General features: G+C 37.0%; 1 protein-coding gene across 1 annotated transcript; it reads left to right on the top strand.

Moving 5' to 3' along the window:
- Positions 1–3,462: 3,462 nt before the first annotated feature.
- tnfsf18 (TNF superfamily member 18) lies at positions 3,463–6,949 on the top strand (the record flags this gene model as incomplete). The annotated part of the gene is made up of 3 exons (XM_079414379.1): positions 3,463–3,654; positions 5,878–5,941; positions 6,606–6,949. 3 exons carry the CDS (start codon positions 3,463–3,465, stop codon positions 6,947–6,949), a joined length of 600 nt encoding a protein of 199 aa, XP_079270505.1.
- Between the last annotated feature and the right edge of the window lie 10,734 nt (positions 6,950–17,683).

The raw sequence follows: 17,683 nt of genomic DNA on the forward strand, positions 1-17,683 counted from the left end.
AAGCTGAGGGTAAAGGTGATGGACTGGCCAAGCATATCTCCAGACCTAAACCCTATTGAGCATCTGTGGGGCATCCTCAAATGGAAGGTGGAGGAGTGCAAGGTCTCTAACATCCACCAGCTCCATGATGTCGTCATGGAGGAGTGGAAGAGGCCTCCAGTGGCAACCTGTGAAGCTCTGGTGAACTCCATGCCCAAGAGGGTTAAGGCAATGCTGGAAAACAATGGTGGCCACACAAAATATTGACACTTTGGGCCCAATTTGGACATTTTCACTTAGGGGTGTACTCACTTTTGTGGCCAGCGGTTTAGACATTAATGGCTGTGTGTTGAGTTATTTTGAGGAGACAGCAAATTTACACTGTTATACAAGCTGTACACTCACTACTTTACATTGTAGCAAAGTGTCATTTCTTCAGTGTTGTCACATGAAAAGATATAATAAAATATTTACAAAAATGTGAGGGGTGTACTCACTTCTGTGAGATACTGTATATGTATGTATGTATATATATTAAACTAGGCAAATAATGTACACGTTCACGTGAACAAGGCTTTATCCAAAATATAGACAATATGTCAATCAACAACAACAACAAAAAAAGTCTGGTTACAATGGACCACTTCTGTATTCACCGATGGTGTATGTGTGTGTGTTTGTGTGAAAGTGAAAATTAAATATATATGGATGTTTTGACAAAGGGATGTTTATCTGACACTTGTTTCAGATTCAGTCCCAAAGTCCAATGAAGTGAATGGATGTTTGTGTCTCTTTATTTTCAGCCTTACTAAATTACCGCAGCAAATCCATCTTTAGCTGGATTAATGTCACACTTTGACATCATACAGTGTCTCACATTCAAAATCCCCCATGGGCTTTATTTCACTTAATACACATCTTTAGCTGTTCCACTGAAAGCCTTTCAAAGTAGTGATTTACCTGTACTCTCTTAAAAATTAAGGTTCTTTATTGGCATCTTTGGTTCCATGAAGAATCTTTAACATCCATGGAACTTTTCCATTTCATAAACGTTTCTTTAGAATGGATGAAGGCTCTTAAGATTATTAAACTGTTTAAGAAAAAAAACAAACAAAAAAAATTATTCACTCAAGGGTTCTTTGAGGAACCTAAAATGGTTCCTCTATAGAATCACAACACTTTCTGGACCTTCATAAGCTTATAAGTTATGAAGTTAGAGTTATGCTGTCAACACGGTCAGTTGGTAAAGGATGGAAATTGAGTAGGAGAGAGAAACGTCAGTCATAGACATACGACAATGTTCACCATATATAACTTTCCCATCACGTCCCCACACATCTCAGGTGGGTTTTTTTTTTTTTTTTTTTTTTTTTTTTTTTTTTTTTTGTTGAAAGCTCTGAACTTCCACTGGTGAGACAAAGGACAAGAATGACCAGTCACCAACCTCACTCGCCCCAGATAGATGACCTAATCTTTGAAATGTGCCACTTTCGGTTCCGCTCAATCAAACACATCTGAACAGCAAGGTTCCTCTTTTGATTTTCTTCTTTGCTGATTTATTATCTCACCCAAGGCCTTAAAAGTTGGGAAAATCTCTTGTGGCTTTGGAAAGTGTTGGTATTTCATCATTTCTCACTTTGTGGTTTATTGGTTTATTATTTTTCTGCAGGTGTCATGAAACACTTTATCTGGCTGATGACAAATAGCAAAAGTAATTTGGATAGAGCATGTGTGGCATTAAACTTTCACAGGTAGACCACAGACTGGCGCTTACGATATGAACAGGACATGACATATAAAACACACACACACACACGCTTAATTTTCTGCTACTGAATTGTATATTTACATTACTTCAAATTTTTTGGATAGTTTGTTTGAATACTCATGTTTATGACATAAATGAATGAATTCTGAAGAGGGGTTAGGAAAGATTCTTTGTTACTAATCATTTTCCTTTTTTCAGAATTAGGCTTTCTGCATGATTCTGGGTCACATAAGGGAAACCACAACTAGGTCATATCTTCAGATGTGTAATCACATACAGGTTACATGCGCATTTTTTGCATATTTTTAATAAAATGGTCATAAGTGTCAAAAGTGCACATATAGATAGCTTTGTACATAACCATATTAGAGTGGATGTCAAAAAATCTGTCAAGAATATACATAGCTCGTTTTACACCTCAAAATAACAAGAAATGAGACAATGATTTTTTTTTTCTTTCAGCTATTAACATTTAAGTATTTAACTATTAACATTTATTAAGTAGGATTTTCTCTCTCAAAATGTAATACAAACAAATGTAACAAAAGATTACTGTTCTTTTGAACTTTCTATTTATCAAAGAATGCTCAAAAAGTGTATCATGGCATCCTGAAAAATATTAAGCCACACAACCATTTAACACTGATAAAAATGATCCATGTTTCTTGAGCAGCAAATCAACATATTAGAATGATTTCCGAAGGATTATGTGACACTGAATACTGGAGCAACGATACTGAAAATTCATCTTTTACAGAAACTAGTTGTTATAAATTGAAATAATATTTCACAATATTAGTGCTCTTATTGTATTTTTGATCAAATAAATGCAGCCTTGGGGAACATAGGAGGCTTCTTTCAAGAACATCAAAAAATCGTACTGACCCCAATATCATTTCTCTTTATTTATTTATTGTTATTTTAAAGTGAAATATAACTTGGACATATTTCATCCATTTCTACAATGTCTTATTAACTTTTAAGTTATCTGTTTATTCTTTATATTGATGTGTTGATGGTTCAGCATCCTGTTGTTGTTATAACATGTCTGAACATGTTTAATCAGAATTGTAACGTATGCAAAAAAAATAAAAAATAACCTTGGCACATATAGCTTAGTTCTGGTCTAATGCAGTGTGGTAAATGTGGTGGCTACCACAACACAAGATTCCTTCCTTGGGTTCTGAACATGTCAGAACAAGCTCACTTTGGCCACTTAACAAGTTACGGCAAGAAAAAACTAAACCTACCCCTGTACACACCAGCGCATTATATACCTTAGTACAGGTCTCATGTAGTGCGTCACATGTGGTCTACAGAATGTGATGGTTTTGTAGCATAAAAACTCCCAGCAGTCTATTAAAAGGACTGTGACACCTGCTTCCGTCTGGTTGACAGCGAGTAGGAGGGCCTGTCCCTGCCCAGATGAGAGGTGTTTTATATTGCACATCACCCATGCTTTAGGGGAAAGTACACTACAGCACTCCTCTTGGACATCTGTTGAGAAACTCTAAACAGGAACACAAGCACTCACTTACACACACCAAGCCATCATACAGGAAGCTTGACACATTCTGAGGTTTGTCTACGGGCCAACCAGAAGACGAGAGGTGGAAGCCACGCTCATTCTACATAATCAGTCCCAGGCTTCGTGAACTCATCAGTGTTTTCGTCTCATCTCTCACACTTGTCCTGCACTGCGGCTGTCGGGTATCATGTCTCTATCTGCCGAGTACTGCAGTGATAAAACGGGTGACAGGGGTGGAGGAGGTGGTGTTGCTTTGGCCCATCAGAGGAGACTGATCCGGGGATTGCTTGTTTGGGCCACCTTGCTCACTCTAGGCTTGGCCACATCAATAACTCTCCACTTCATCCACAGAGAATCGCCAGCTCCTTATAAACGGCAGGTATGGTTGAGATCTGTAATCTACACGCTTAAAAATAAAGGTTCTTTACTGGCATTGATGGTTCCATGAGGAAACTTTAACATCCATGGAACATTTCCATTGGTTCTTTATAGCGAAAATAAAAGGTTGTTTAGAATTCTTCACACTAAGAAAAAAATGGTTCACTGAGAGGCATTTGAGGAATCCAAAATGGTTTGCTTGTGAAAACTCACTTTTGGAATCTTCATTGTGCAAAAACCATTAGTGTAGATTGCAGCTCTGTTTACTTCATGTCCAGTATGTGTATGTTTAAAAATTCCATTAAAATGAAGAGAAATTCAGGCAAGGTTGTCCAAACTGGTATTGTATTGTATGAACCTGTACATTGTTTCGGGTTCTGTTGTGTATTGCGTATCTGTATATTGGTGGGATACAGTCAGACCACAGCGGCTGCTGACTCAAGACCGCAGATGAGGGGAACGCAGATATGTGTAATCACGGCATACTTATATTTACAGACAGGGCAAACTGAAATATATAAGCTCAAATAAACGTATCATTAAAAATATTAGTTATATACAGATGTACTGTAAATTGTGGCATTTACTATTTGAAGCTTAGTAACTACATTCTTAAAAATAAACATTGTAAAAATGGGGTTTAGCAGTGTGATGCAATAGAAGAACAATTTTGGGTTCCTCAAAAAACCTTTCAGTTCTTAAAAGAGTAAAGAACATATAAATAACCAAAAGAACCTTTTCTTGGCATTGATGGTTGTACAAAGAACCTTTGACATCCATGGATCCTTTCCAGGTTATTTAAATATATTTTTTTTTTTAAATGTTCTTCAGACTAAGGAAAAAAACAATGGTTATTTTAGGAATTGTTGACTAAGCGGTTGTTTTATGGCATTAATGCAAAAATACCATTTTGGAAGCTTTATTTTTAAGCGTGTGTATCAAGTTCTAGTGGATGTGCAGGTCTTCTGGCTGAGAACTGACATTTCAAAACTTAATTAGTGATTTTTGTCATTTATTTTTAAAAAAACATTGTAATATTTCTATTTAAAAAGATATGTTGTCTTACAATAAGTAATCATGCAATGACCACACAATACAGTGAGTCATTTGTTTATAGTAAGAAAACAGCTCATTGAGTGCCAATGTGGAAACTCAGTATCAATATTGCAGATATCACTATCAATCATCACATCTCTTTCCAGCACAGTGGAGCAATCTTTTTAGAAGATGCTGTTGTTTATCTGAACAGTACAGAGTAATTAGCCATGATATCATGCCATGTGGAAGGTTGAATCACATGGTTACCACATGAACGTGCATGCACAATTTACTGCAACAGAAAATAAGAAATGAAACTCTCTATTGATACAAATCAGCATCTGACGCAATTCCACTTTACCATCATTTTTGAGTCACAGTTTTGTCACATATATATCATGAAACTACTATTCTAATTGTGCTCAGTCAAAAAACATAAAGAAATTATATTTTTGGGTAACTTTCTGAAGATTAGCATGTAATAGTGTTAGAAAGGCTGACTGGGGATTTCATTCAAAAGTAACACCTATAAGATATGAGAACTTGATTCTGATGTTTGAAAACGAAATTGGTTTAGGTCTGAAACTATACTTTCTCTTGAAATGTTTTTTTTTTTTTTTTCCACACACACACATGCGAAGTAGATGTACATATTGGACTTGTGAAGACAAACCAGCAACCACAGAACAGCAAAAGAAGACATAATGACATCATTCCACTGAGGGGAAATGCCACTCCACAACCCCTCCTCTTCCCTGATAATGTTTTTCATTCTGTTTGTCTAACATCAGAAGCCATGCATATTGCACAGTTTGTTGCATGTTTGAAAAAATAAGAACTAAAGGTAATAGATAAATTGGACTGGAATGAGCTTGACAACTTACTATCCACCTCTTGGCAGTGCTCTAGTGACCACCAGAGGAACCTAGAAACCACCTAGCAAACTGTCTTTGAATTAAACCACCTTAGAAACGTCTATATACAGTATCTATTCTATCTTAAATTCTGTATAAATGCCTAATGCTCAAGGTTTTTACAACGTTCTTGACATTTCAGGTAACACATTCAAAGTCCTTTAGTTTTTCTTACTATATTTTAACTATATATTGTACTAGGCTTTATTTTACTGTAGGCAATGTGAAAAAGATTAGCCTTGATATTGCCTAATTCTTTTTTGCTCTAACAGAATGAAGATAATGTCAACCAATCTCAGGACAAAGGAATTCCTCTAATGGAATTTTATCCAGACTGTAAGTCAGAATTTTGAACCTTTTAGACTTTTAAGAGTTCATCTTATGTGTATTCAGTTTGTACAGTAGCCACATAAACAATTTGGGTACTTACAGTATTTCACAGACGTGAGTATACCCCTCACATTTTTGTAAATATTTTATTATATCTTTTCATAAGACAACACTGAAGAAATGACACTTTGCTACAATGTAAATTAGTGAGTGTACAGCTTGTATAACAGTGTAAATTTGCTGTCCCCTCAAAATAACTCAACACACAGCCATTAATGTCTAAACCGCTGGCCACAAAAGTGAGTACACCCCTAAGTGAAAATAGTTTAAAATATATCATAGTTAAAATATATCCAAGTAGTTTAAAATATATCAATATATTTTCATTATACAGCAAAATATAAGAAATATACCCCAGAATGCAGGGGTACCCCTGAATTTTCTGCATCATTACTCCAGTCTTCAGTGTCACATGATCCTTTAGAAATCATTCTAATATACTGATTTGCTGCTCAAGAAATATTTATTATTATTAGCTATGTTAAAAACAGCTGTGCTGCTTCATATTTTGTAGAAACTGTGACACATATTTTCAGGATTCTTTGATGAATAGAACATTCAAAAGAACAGCATTTATTTGAATGTTTTTAGCATGTCTGCTTATTCACAGGGAATGACTCAAACATGGTGGAGAAACTCCAGTGGAATACATTGGATCAGGATTTTATCAATATCAAGGGAAAGGAACAGCTGTCGGTGAACAAGTTTGGCCAATATTTCCTGTACCTGCAGGTTACCCTTGCCTCTCATGAGAAAGCAAACCATACAATCACTGTGGAATCAAAAAACAGACAAGTGATTTTAGAAGGTCTTATCAATGGATCAAAACTCTCAACTGTCTTCATGGCTAAAGGCATTTCCCTCAATAGCGGAGATATTCTAACTGTGACCTGCAAGCCGAAAGCCAAAATCCAGGCCTCTGAAACCTACCTGGGTGTGATCAAGCTTAATTAATTCTGAATCTACATCAAAGACTGAAATGGATTTGTGACAGTACTGAATGTAGACTCCCTCTGCACTGATCTGCTGGGTTTTGAAGTATACACTGAAGGCAGTGTAAGACATGTTAGCTTTTTTATTTATTTCTTAAAGTGACATCTCCAAAGCTCTCTGCCTTTATTGCACTATATTTAAGCTTCTCCCCACTCAATGGATGAAGTGTCACTGAATGTCCATGTGTGGCCGAATTCTGATTGTTACCAATGTAAAATTGGCACCCTATTGATGCACTTTATATACATGTATGTATATATATTTGTGTGAAACTGACCCTTTGCTGAAGCCCTGAACTTCTTCAAATGTTTCTTCAACACACTTACTTTGGTATTGTGAATACCTTACTCCACACTACAACAACTGAGTCAACAGAAAATTAAATAAGATTAAGTTAGTAACATTCATTTAGCAAATGTAGCTCTCCTTACTGATGCTAAATGTATTTTATTTACATTACATTTACGTATTTAGCAGACACTTTTATCCAAAGCGACTTACATTGCATTCAAGTTACAGTTTTACATTTTATCAGCTCTTGCTTTCCCTGGGAGTCGAACCCATGATCTTGGAGTTGCTAGCGCCATGCTCTACCATTTGAGCTATAGGAAAGCCTATACGTTTATAATTATAATCAACACACAATTTCTGCAGCATGAACATGTGAAGATTTCTTTAAAGAGAAAGGGCTATAAACACTGCGTGTTTTCTTTTTTGGCATCTTGAGTCAGTATTTTAAGCTCCTCAACAACAATACATCTGAATAATTTTGTCAATTTCTTGAAACTAACCAAACACACAAAACCAGCACAGAAATAGAAAATAGCAAGAGCTGGTCTCAAATGGCAGATCAGCGACAGCTGCTAGTTGCAGCAAAGGTGAGGACTTAGCAAAGGGTCAAGTGCACACAAAGGAAAGTATCAAAATACCTCCCTTCAACAAAGCAAAAAACTAAGGCTGAATTCACAATGGCAGACTTGCATACTACAAGTATTACAAGTGCTGGTTCAACCAAAAATGAAAATTCTGTCATCATTTACTCAGTAAATGAGGGTGAGGGTGTTCTCATACCCCTGTATGAGTTTGTATCTTCTGTTGAACATAAAAAATATTTTGAATATTGAATTCCACTGTGTTTTATCCCATACTATGGAAGTCAATGGGGACCAAACATTTTTGGTTACCCACATTCCTTAAAAAATATCTTCTTTTGTGTTCAACAGAAGAAATAAACTCATACAGGTTTCGAACAACCTTGATGGCAGAATTTCCATATTTGGATGAACTAGTATGGCAGAGAGTAGTATGCTACTATGCTATTTCCAAGTTTTTGCCAACAAAGATGTCATTGGCCAGGTGGTATGTTAAGAGTGGCAAGCCACTGAAAGTGTATATACAATGTGTATATGTGTTTTCTTGTTTGTTTGTTTTTTAAATCTTTATTTTGTCATATTTATCTGTATTTATGGCTGTTGATTATACAGCTGCAGCAAAGTATTTTTAGCATACTTAAAAGTCTATGAAAGCATGAAAGTCATTAAACTAGAGAACAAATCTCCAACCAAGTGGCATTTCTTTAAACAAAAGACATGTTCAAGCAAAATATTTCACAAAAATAACTTTGCTAATTCTAAAACAATAGTATACTCTTTTAGGACAGACATTTATAAGAAAAAAGTGCTACTTTATGACAGTCAAAAGTAACTGGATCATGTTAATGTAATGAACAACACTTGTAAATACTCTGACCCATTTGCATGAAGAGCTGATTTCATACACCAACTAAAAGTATTTTGACACCAGCTCAATTCACAAATTGCTCAGAAAAGTGAAAGTAATTCTGAGAAAATCTCTAGCTTCCTTTGTATGCAGATACCAATGGTTTGAAAGGTTATTTAATGTAGAGGGTTAAAGACCTTCGTCTAAGGTTCTCAGACAACCCAACAATCTGATATAAAAAGCTATATCTTCTGTTTATAACAGCAACAAAATTTCAGCTAAAATTATTTACATCATGTGATGCCTGTGAGGTCATTATTTGAACATTCGTGGACATTTGAATAATTAGAAATGTCATGAACATTATCAAAAGAAAATTCTATGTATATGTATATGTATTTTTTTTTTTTTTTTTTTCCACAGACCTTTATCTGGAATAGTGACATTGTACTGACTTACATTGTACTGATTGTTAAGTCCCAAGTCACTTTTTGGACTCGCTAAATATGGCTGAATTGATGTTTTGCTATAGCCTAGATCTCCTTTCAAATAAAGTTACTCAATTTTTGCAGGTCTGACTGTATATTATAGGTATATCTGACAAAAAAAGCTTATACAGTGTAAAGCAATTTTTGGAATAAACAACTATACTTTCTGCCAATGTCTTATGCATTAGTTTGCTTAGTTTTTTGTGATGACTCATTTATACTGGTGGTAGACTACTGATATGCTTACAAGAACGAGTCAATGGCAATGATAAGACTTTCCATCGAGGTGGGAGTGAGGGGGCAGAAACACAATTTCACAGCAGTGACTCATTTCCATGAATCCATCAGCAAACATCTTTAGTTAGCTGTGGGTTTCAACATTGACATGTGTTCAATAATTATCTCAAGTTTGTATGTAATTTAATCGTAACCTGGCACTAAACTGAACCATATTTGGTTACACCTTGGACTTGTGTTATGGTCTTGTCATGCATCTCCTAGATCTCGAAACCGTAGTGTCATCATTCTGTGTTACTGTGACGTCATGATTTGATGACTCAATAGCGGGACCCTCTTTCTGAAAAGAAAGTGAAAGGGTGCGTAAACCATAACGTCATCTCATCTGCTGCTTTCGAGGAGCCCCTTATGAGTTAATCTGGACCAACGTCTTTTCACGCACTCGTTACCTCAGATTACCGCCACAGTTTAAAAGGCTTGAATATGAACTGTCTCATCAAAACCTCTTTAGTGATGGGTAAGGATGTTTTGTGTTTCATTTCTGCTGATTTACTCGGACTCTACAAGAAAAAGAGTGGAGAACTGCATGCTCATTCTTGCTTTTCCCTTGAGGAAATCTTGTAAAAGCCCAAATATACTGAAGATATGTAGTCAACATCCAAATAAAACATAGCATGTCAATTGTTGACAACCATATAAACATTATGCTATTGTATACTTTCACAATGCTATCTAGTCAGCTTGCTAATAATTCAGGTATTTTGGTCAAACAAATGCTGTTCTTGCTTTGTAAAATACATACCCCTTATGAAAATTAAGCATAGTTTTATTAGCCTATAATAAAAGTGTAGCAAGTAACCTTTTTCTTTATTTTTTATTTTTTTATTTTTTTTGAGAACCATTTTTATAACCACAGTTTTTAAACTATGGTTAGTGTAGCAAACCCATGGTTAATTTGTGGTTACCATGGTTTAACTACAATAACTATCATGCAGCAAATGGTTGAATACACAACACTGTAAGAGTAAGAGTGTTGTGGAAAAATAATAATAATAATAATAATACAACGCTACAGATGGTTTCTCCTCAGCCATGTTTTATGTTTATGGTCCCCCAACTCATCTCCAAGTTTCCCAATTGAAAATATGTTAATTTCCGTTCAGTTCCAATTTCCGACTAAGAAACTTAGGCCAGGCCACTCCTGTGAAAGAGATTTTTAATCTCAGAGAGGCAAAAAAATTACGAAAATTCCAAAAGCATGTGAGCAACAACAAACGACTGAAGCAAACAACAACAAGAACACGATACAAAGATATTTACACAGCAAAGAAAGTTTAATCGGTCATACCTTCTGGAGAGAAATGGTGCAGACACTGAATAAAGATAACTTTCAATTGCTCATGTGTAGAACCATGTTGGCAGACGCTTATTAAAAGGAACGATTGAAGTTCGCTTCCAAACTGAGGTAAACTTTAGACATCCGTACAGCAGGCTTATCCACTGATTTACAATACCTATTTTTTGTTTTCTTTCCAAAAATAGCCAAAGGTTTATTGAATATGGTAACTACACAACTTTGTTTTCCCTTCACCATACTCTGAAATAAAAGTAAAAATACTCTTTAATATAACCGAATTGACATAAATACATTCATTTATACAAACAAACACCTTTTTTTGTGGGTTAAATTAGGTAGAAATAGCTAAGGTAATAATTGCAGGTTAGGCTAAGTTAATGTATCAGACCTTGACTGCTCTCAGAGAATGTGTAAAATGTATATATACAGTCAGGTCCATAAATATTGGGACATCGACACAATTCTAACATTTTTGGCTCTATACACCACCACAATGGATTTCAAATGAAACGAACAAGATGTGCTTTAACTGCAGACTGTCAGCTTTCATTTGAGGGTATTTACATCCAAATCAGGTGAACGTGTAGGAATTACAACAGTTTGCATATGTGCCTCCCTATTGTTAAGGGACCAAAAGTAATGGGACAATTGGCTTCCCAGCTGCTCCATGGCCAGGTGTGTGTTATTCCCTCATTATCCCAATTACAATGAGCAGATAAAAGGTCCAGAGTTAATTTCAAGTGTGTGTTACGACCCCAGTGTGGATCATATTGTGTGGGTTTGGTTGTCTTTTGTCATTTGTTTTGTAGGTTGGAGTTGGAGTGAGTGACGTCATGATGACTGATGGTTTACACCTGTGCTAGAGCTGATGCCGGCAAACTAAAGCAGCTCCCTTCAGTTGTGACGGGGTGCTTTCCCCTAGTGCCATTTTGTTGTCGTCTTAGTTGTTGTTTTGTTCTCGTTTTTGGTCTGTTCTCTTACTTTATTGCTTTTACTTTAATAAATGTTATCCCTTTTTGCATATCACTTTAACGTGTCATCTCCTTCTTTGTCGCGGCTTGCGAGCCGGCCGTGACATGTGCTATTTGCATTTGGAATCTGTTGCTGTCAACTGTCAAGATGAGATCCAAAGAGCTGTCACTATCAGTGAAGCAAGCCATCATTAGGCTGAAAAAACAAAACAAACCCATAAGAGAGATAGCAAAAACATTAGGCGTGGCCAAAACAACTGTTTGGAACATTCTTAAAAAGAAGGAACGCACCGGTGAGCTCAGCAACACCAAAAGACCAGGAAGACCACGGAAAACAACTGTGGTGGATGACTGAAGAATTCTTTCCCTGGTGAAGAAAACACCCTTCACAACAGTTGGCCAGATCAAGAACACTCTCCAGGAGGTAGGTGTATGTGTGTCAAAGTCAACAATCAAGAGAAGACTTCACCAGAGTGAATACAGAGGGTTCACCACAAGATGTAAACCATTGGTGAGCCTCAAAAACAGGAAGGCCAGATTAGAGTTTGCCAAACGACATCTAAAAAAGCCTTCACAGTTCTGGAACAACATCCTATGGACAGATGAGACCAAGATCAACTTGTACCAGAGTGATGGGAAAGAGAAGAGTATGGAGAAGGAAAGGAACTGCTCATGATCCTAAGCATACCACCTCATCAGTGAAGCATGGTGGTGGTAGTGTCATGGCGTGGGCATGTATGGCTGCCAGTGGAACTGGTTCTTTTGTATTTATTGATGATGTGACTGCTGACAAAAGCAACAGGATGAATTCTGAAGTGTTTCGGGCAATATTATCTGCTCATATTCAGCCAAATGCTTCAGAACTCACTGGACGGCGCTTCACAGTGCAGATGGACAATGACCCAAAACATACTGCAAAAGCAACCAAAGAGTTTTTGAAGGGAAAGAAGTGGACTGTTATGCAATGGCCAAGTCAATCACCTAACCTGAATCCGATTGAGCATGCATTTCACTTGCTGAAGACAAAACTGAAGGGAAAATGCCCCAAGAACAAGCAGGAACTGAAGACGGTTGCAGTAGAGGCCTGGCAGAGCATCACCAGGGATGAAACCCAGCGTCTGGTGATGTCTATGCGTTCCAGACTTCAGGCTGTAATTGACCATTGATCCATTGTGGTGGTGTATAGAGCCAAAAATGTTAGAATTGTGTCGATGTCCCAATATTTATGGACCTGACTGTATATAAAAACTTAATTAGCAAAACCATGTTTATCAGTTTTTAATGTCGGTCTGTCCATGTGGATAAGAGCTAAAAACTGGAATAAATTGCGGAAAACTTAAATATTAAACTGAATGAACAGCTTGAATTTGACTGAGCTCAAATGAGACTGCCTTCATGATAAGATCTTTGATAATCCTACGCATTAATAATACTGCATGCAGAGAATCGGGGAAACAAATAGTGCTAATTCTACTGGTTCACATCCCATCTTTCCTGAGTGGGTGTTTCTCTTTCCTTTTCTTTTCTTTACTTCTTTCAAGTTTTAATGTGGCTGTTCCCCCTGAATCGGAAAAGGCCAATCACCCTCATATTAGCTACCAATAGGTCCATGATGCTAATTTTACAGCCCACTCTTGTCAAAATTAGCCGTTATCCACCTCCACAGGACGAGGAAGAAGCGCAGAAGCATTTCCGCTGTGTATGCTTCTGCTGCTGAGGGGAATCCTGTCTTCAGTGACGTCACCTGGACATTCATCAGCTTCTTTTCACATAAGCTTTGTTTTCCTGAGATCACTTTCCTAACTTCTTTCTCACCATGTTGCAGAAAATGAAATTGAAACATGCTAATTTAATGTTTTTGTGTCTCGTTTTGATTGGTGTAAAGAGAAAAATTACTCTCAGTTTTCATTTCACACATTTCATTTTCCATTATTTGAACTGTCTCTCACCAGTCGCTGCGCACTCAAAAGAAACAGCAATTCAACAATGCATCTCTGTCATATCACGGACAGTAGTCAGGCACGGGGGGGGGGGGGGGGGGGGGGGGGCGGTCACTTGAACTCCCATATTTCGGCAGCAGAGGGCGCTGTTTTACTTACTCTTTAACATTGAGCAGTTGGACTTTCGTCTGATAGTGACGGCCTGTGTTCTATTCTTAAATGCTCACCCTTATATTCTAATCCCTCCAGAGTGAGCACTTCAATGAGATGAAGGGTATAAGGGAACAAAAAACTGTTCCTGGGAGACCCCAGGAAAACTGGAAGACCCCTCCCTTGCTTAGATGGGGTCACTTAATTTCTGACAATTGTGGACTTGATTGCACAGATGCTGTTTCAACTGAACTGAGCTGGACTATGACATCACTGAATTAGTAATTAACTGACTTTAACAGAAATTGAGTGTTCACTATTGTCCACTGTCGACTATTTCGATATTTCCTGTTTGACACTGTAAAGCTGCTTTGACACAATTTGTATTGTGTAAAGCAGTACAGGTACATCTAAAAAAATTAGAATATCGTGAAAAAGTTAATTTTTTCTTGTAACTTTTTTCAAAAAGCGAAACTTTCATATATTTTAGATGCATTGCATGTAAAGTAAAACATTTCAAAAGTTTTTTTGTTTTAATTTGGATGATTAGAGCTTACAGCTCATGAAAGTCAATAATCAGTATCTCAAAATATTAGAATATTTACATTTGAGTTTCAATAAATGACCATCCATACAGTATAAATTCTGGGTATCTCTTGTTCTTTGAAACCACAATAATGGGGAAGACTGCTGACTTGGCAATGATCCAGAAGACGATCATTGACACCCTTCACAAAGAGGGTAAGTCACAGAGGGTCATTACTGAAAGAGGTGGCTGTTTATTAAATAATAATAATATATAATTTAATAATATATTAAATGCAAAGTTGAAGAAGGAAGAATTTGGGTAGGAACATGAGCACAAGCAACAGGGATGACCACAAGCTTGAGAATACTGTCAAGCAAAGCTGATTCAAACACTTGGGAGAGCTTCTCAAGGAGTGGACTGAAGCTGGAGTCAGTGCATCAAGAGTCACCACACTCAGACGTCTTCAGGAAAAGGGCTACCAAGCCACTTCTGAACCAGAGACAACGTCAGATGTGTCTTACCTGGGCTGTGGAGAAAAAGAACCGGACTGTTGTTCAGTGGTCCAAAGTCCTCTTTTCAGATGAAAGTAAATTTTGCATTTCATTTGGAAATCAAGGTCCCAGAGTCTGGAGGAAGAGTGGAGAGGCACAGAATCCATGCTGCTTGAAGTCCAGAGTGCAGTTTCCACAGTCAGTGATGATTTGGGCTGCCATGTCATCTGCTGGTGTTGGTCCACTGTGTTTTCTGAAGTCCACAGTCAACGCAGCCATCTACCAGGAAATTTTAGAGCACTTCATGCTTTCTTCTGCTGACAAGCTTTATGGAGATGCTGATTTCATTTTCCAGCAGGACACACTGCCAAAGGTACCAAAATGGTTCAATGGCCATGGTGTCACTGTGCTTGATTGGCCAGCAAACTCGCCTGACCTGAACCCCATAGAGAATCTGGGGTATTGTGAAGAGGAAGATGAGAGACACCAGACCCAACAATGCAGATGACCTGAAGGCCGCTATCAAAGCAACCTGGGCTTCCATACCACCTGAGCAGTGCCACAGGCTGATTGCCTCCATGCCACGCTGCACTGATGCGGTAATTCATGCAGAAGGAGGCCCAACCAAGTATTGAGTGCATAGAAATGAACATACTTTTCAGAAGCCTGACATTTCTGTTTGAAATTTCCTTTTTTTTATTGATCTTATGTAATATTCTATTTTTCTGAGACACTGAATTTGGGGTTTTCATTATCTGCAAGCCATAATCATCAAAATTTCAAGAAATAAAGGCTTGAAATATTTCACTCTATGTGTAATGAATCTATATAATATATGGGTTTCAATGAAATGAAATTAAATGAGTGACAAAAAATGTACCTTTTTCACGATATTCAAATTTTTTTTTAGATGTACCAGTATATAAATAGAGGTGACGACTTCTGACGGGCCTGTTTTTGTAGCAGCCAGGTTTCAGCACTTGTTATGGATCAACCATTCAATAAAGCAGCCACAATTGTTCTTGCTCTAAAGTATCCTTTGGAGGTGGATTTATCCCATTTGGAACGCAGCAATGGACCATCCGTTTGAATTTTTCTTATAAAATGATAGTGCTGTCAAACAATTAATCGTAATTTTGCATCCAAAATAAAAGTTTTTGTTTACATAATGTGTTTCTGCTGTGTTTATATAAATATCCACATTTACATGTATATATTTACATTTTTATATATTTTAACATATTTTTCTAAAATATATACAGTACATGCATGTGTTTTTATTTATATATACATAATAAACATAATAAATATACACACAGTGCCCATACAGTACATATACTATGTTAACAAAAACCTTTATTTTGGATGCGATTAATCATTTGACAGCACTATAAAATGACAAAAGAAAAACATTTTCCCATTTGCTGCAGCTCTCAATTCTCATTCTTTATTGCACATTTTGAAACTGGTATATGAGATTCACACGAGAACAGACAGCACGTTGGTCTCAATGATCTCTGCAAAGACAACATGTCATGTTTTAAGGTCCCGTCTTTAAATCTGAATGCAGTCAACAATGCGAAAAATCAGTGAGTAATGACTTCAATTTAATTCTGTTCCTCGCACAAAGTCTTCTTTTACAATGATGATTGTGGAGCAAATAGTGACTGAGATTACCTATTCCCTTAAGAGTCTTATTTGTTTTTTTGTATGGTGAATAAGATCAGTAACTTGATATGCAATTTGAATTTGAGTAATCATTGTGCTTTATTTTTAATTTGCAAAAAGCTTTTTACACCATCTTTGAAATTAGCAACACTTCTGATTTTAATCTTCAGTCTCTGTAAAGCAAATCACATATCTTTTACAGATACTATATAGTGGAAATTGAAAGGGCAGGAAAATCCAGTCAAATAACTTTCGGTTTCACCCTACCAAAACAGAAGAAAGGCTAAATATGCTAATGTGCACGTACACTGGATCATATACACCCACAAAGGAACTATACACAACACATATGCACACACCAACACAAGAAAACTCTATGGATGTACAAACACACATGCAAGAAAACCTTCCTATTCAGAATCAGTCCACTCAAAGCAGTTTCTGACATCGCAACATCAAATATCATCTGACTTTGCAAAACCACCAAACTCTTTTCTGAAAGCGATAATGTCATGAAAGTTTAGGCCAACCAATTCACTATGTCCAAATTGTGATATGGCATATGTGCTGCTGTGTTGGTTGGAATCTTCCATCAAGCTCGTTGGAGAAGCTTCCGTCTTCAGACAGACAGATCTGAGTCAGCCAAACTCGTACCTGTGTACATGGGTAGCATCCCCCACCCCCGTTTCCTCTGCAGTTTACTAGCTCTGCTAAGAATACACAGCAGCGTGGGCGTTCACAAAGAAAAGCTTCTTAGAATAAGATCAAATAAAACAGGCCCTGATTCAAACGATAAACGCGGCTGTGTGCACAACCGAGCGTTTCTCCAAACTCATTCCACTTAAGTTCTTGAAATGTTTGTTGTTGTGGCACGCTGATGTCATCTGACAGATGCGAACAGGTTGCATCTCAAAAGACATATGACTCAAGTCTCTCCGCACCGAGGAGATCAAAGGATAAGTTGAGTCAGAAAAACATTTTCATTATGAATTTAAAAAATGCACATAAAGCAAGATTTAAGTACCACTGTAGTGGACGAGCAGGAAAAGGTCAAACCACAGCATTGTGCATCTGCATGCAAGTGACTAATTTACACAATGCACATTATATAACAGTACATAATGATGAGCAGACTGAGGTCTTAA

This window comes from Barbus barbus (assembly GCF_936440315.1).
Source record: "Barbus barbus genome assembly, chromosome: 4".
Classification (NCBI taxonomy): Eukaryota; Metazoa; Chordata; class Actinopteri; order Cypriniformes; family Cyprinidae; genus Barbus; species Barbus barbus.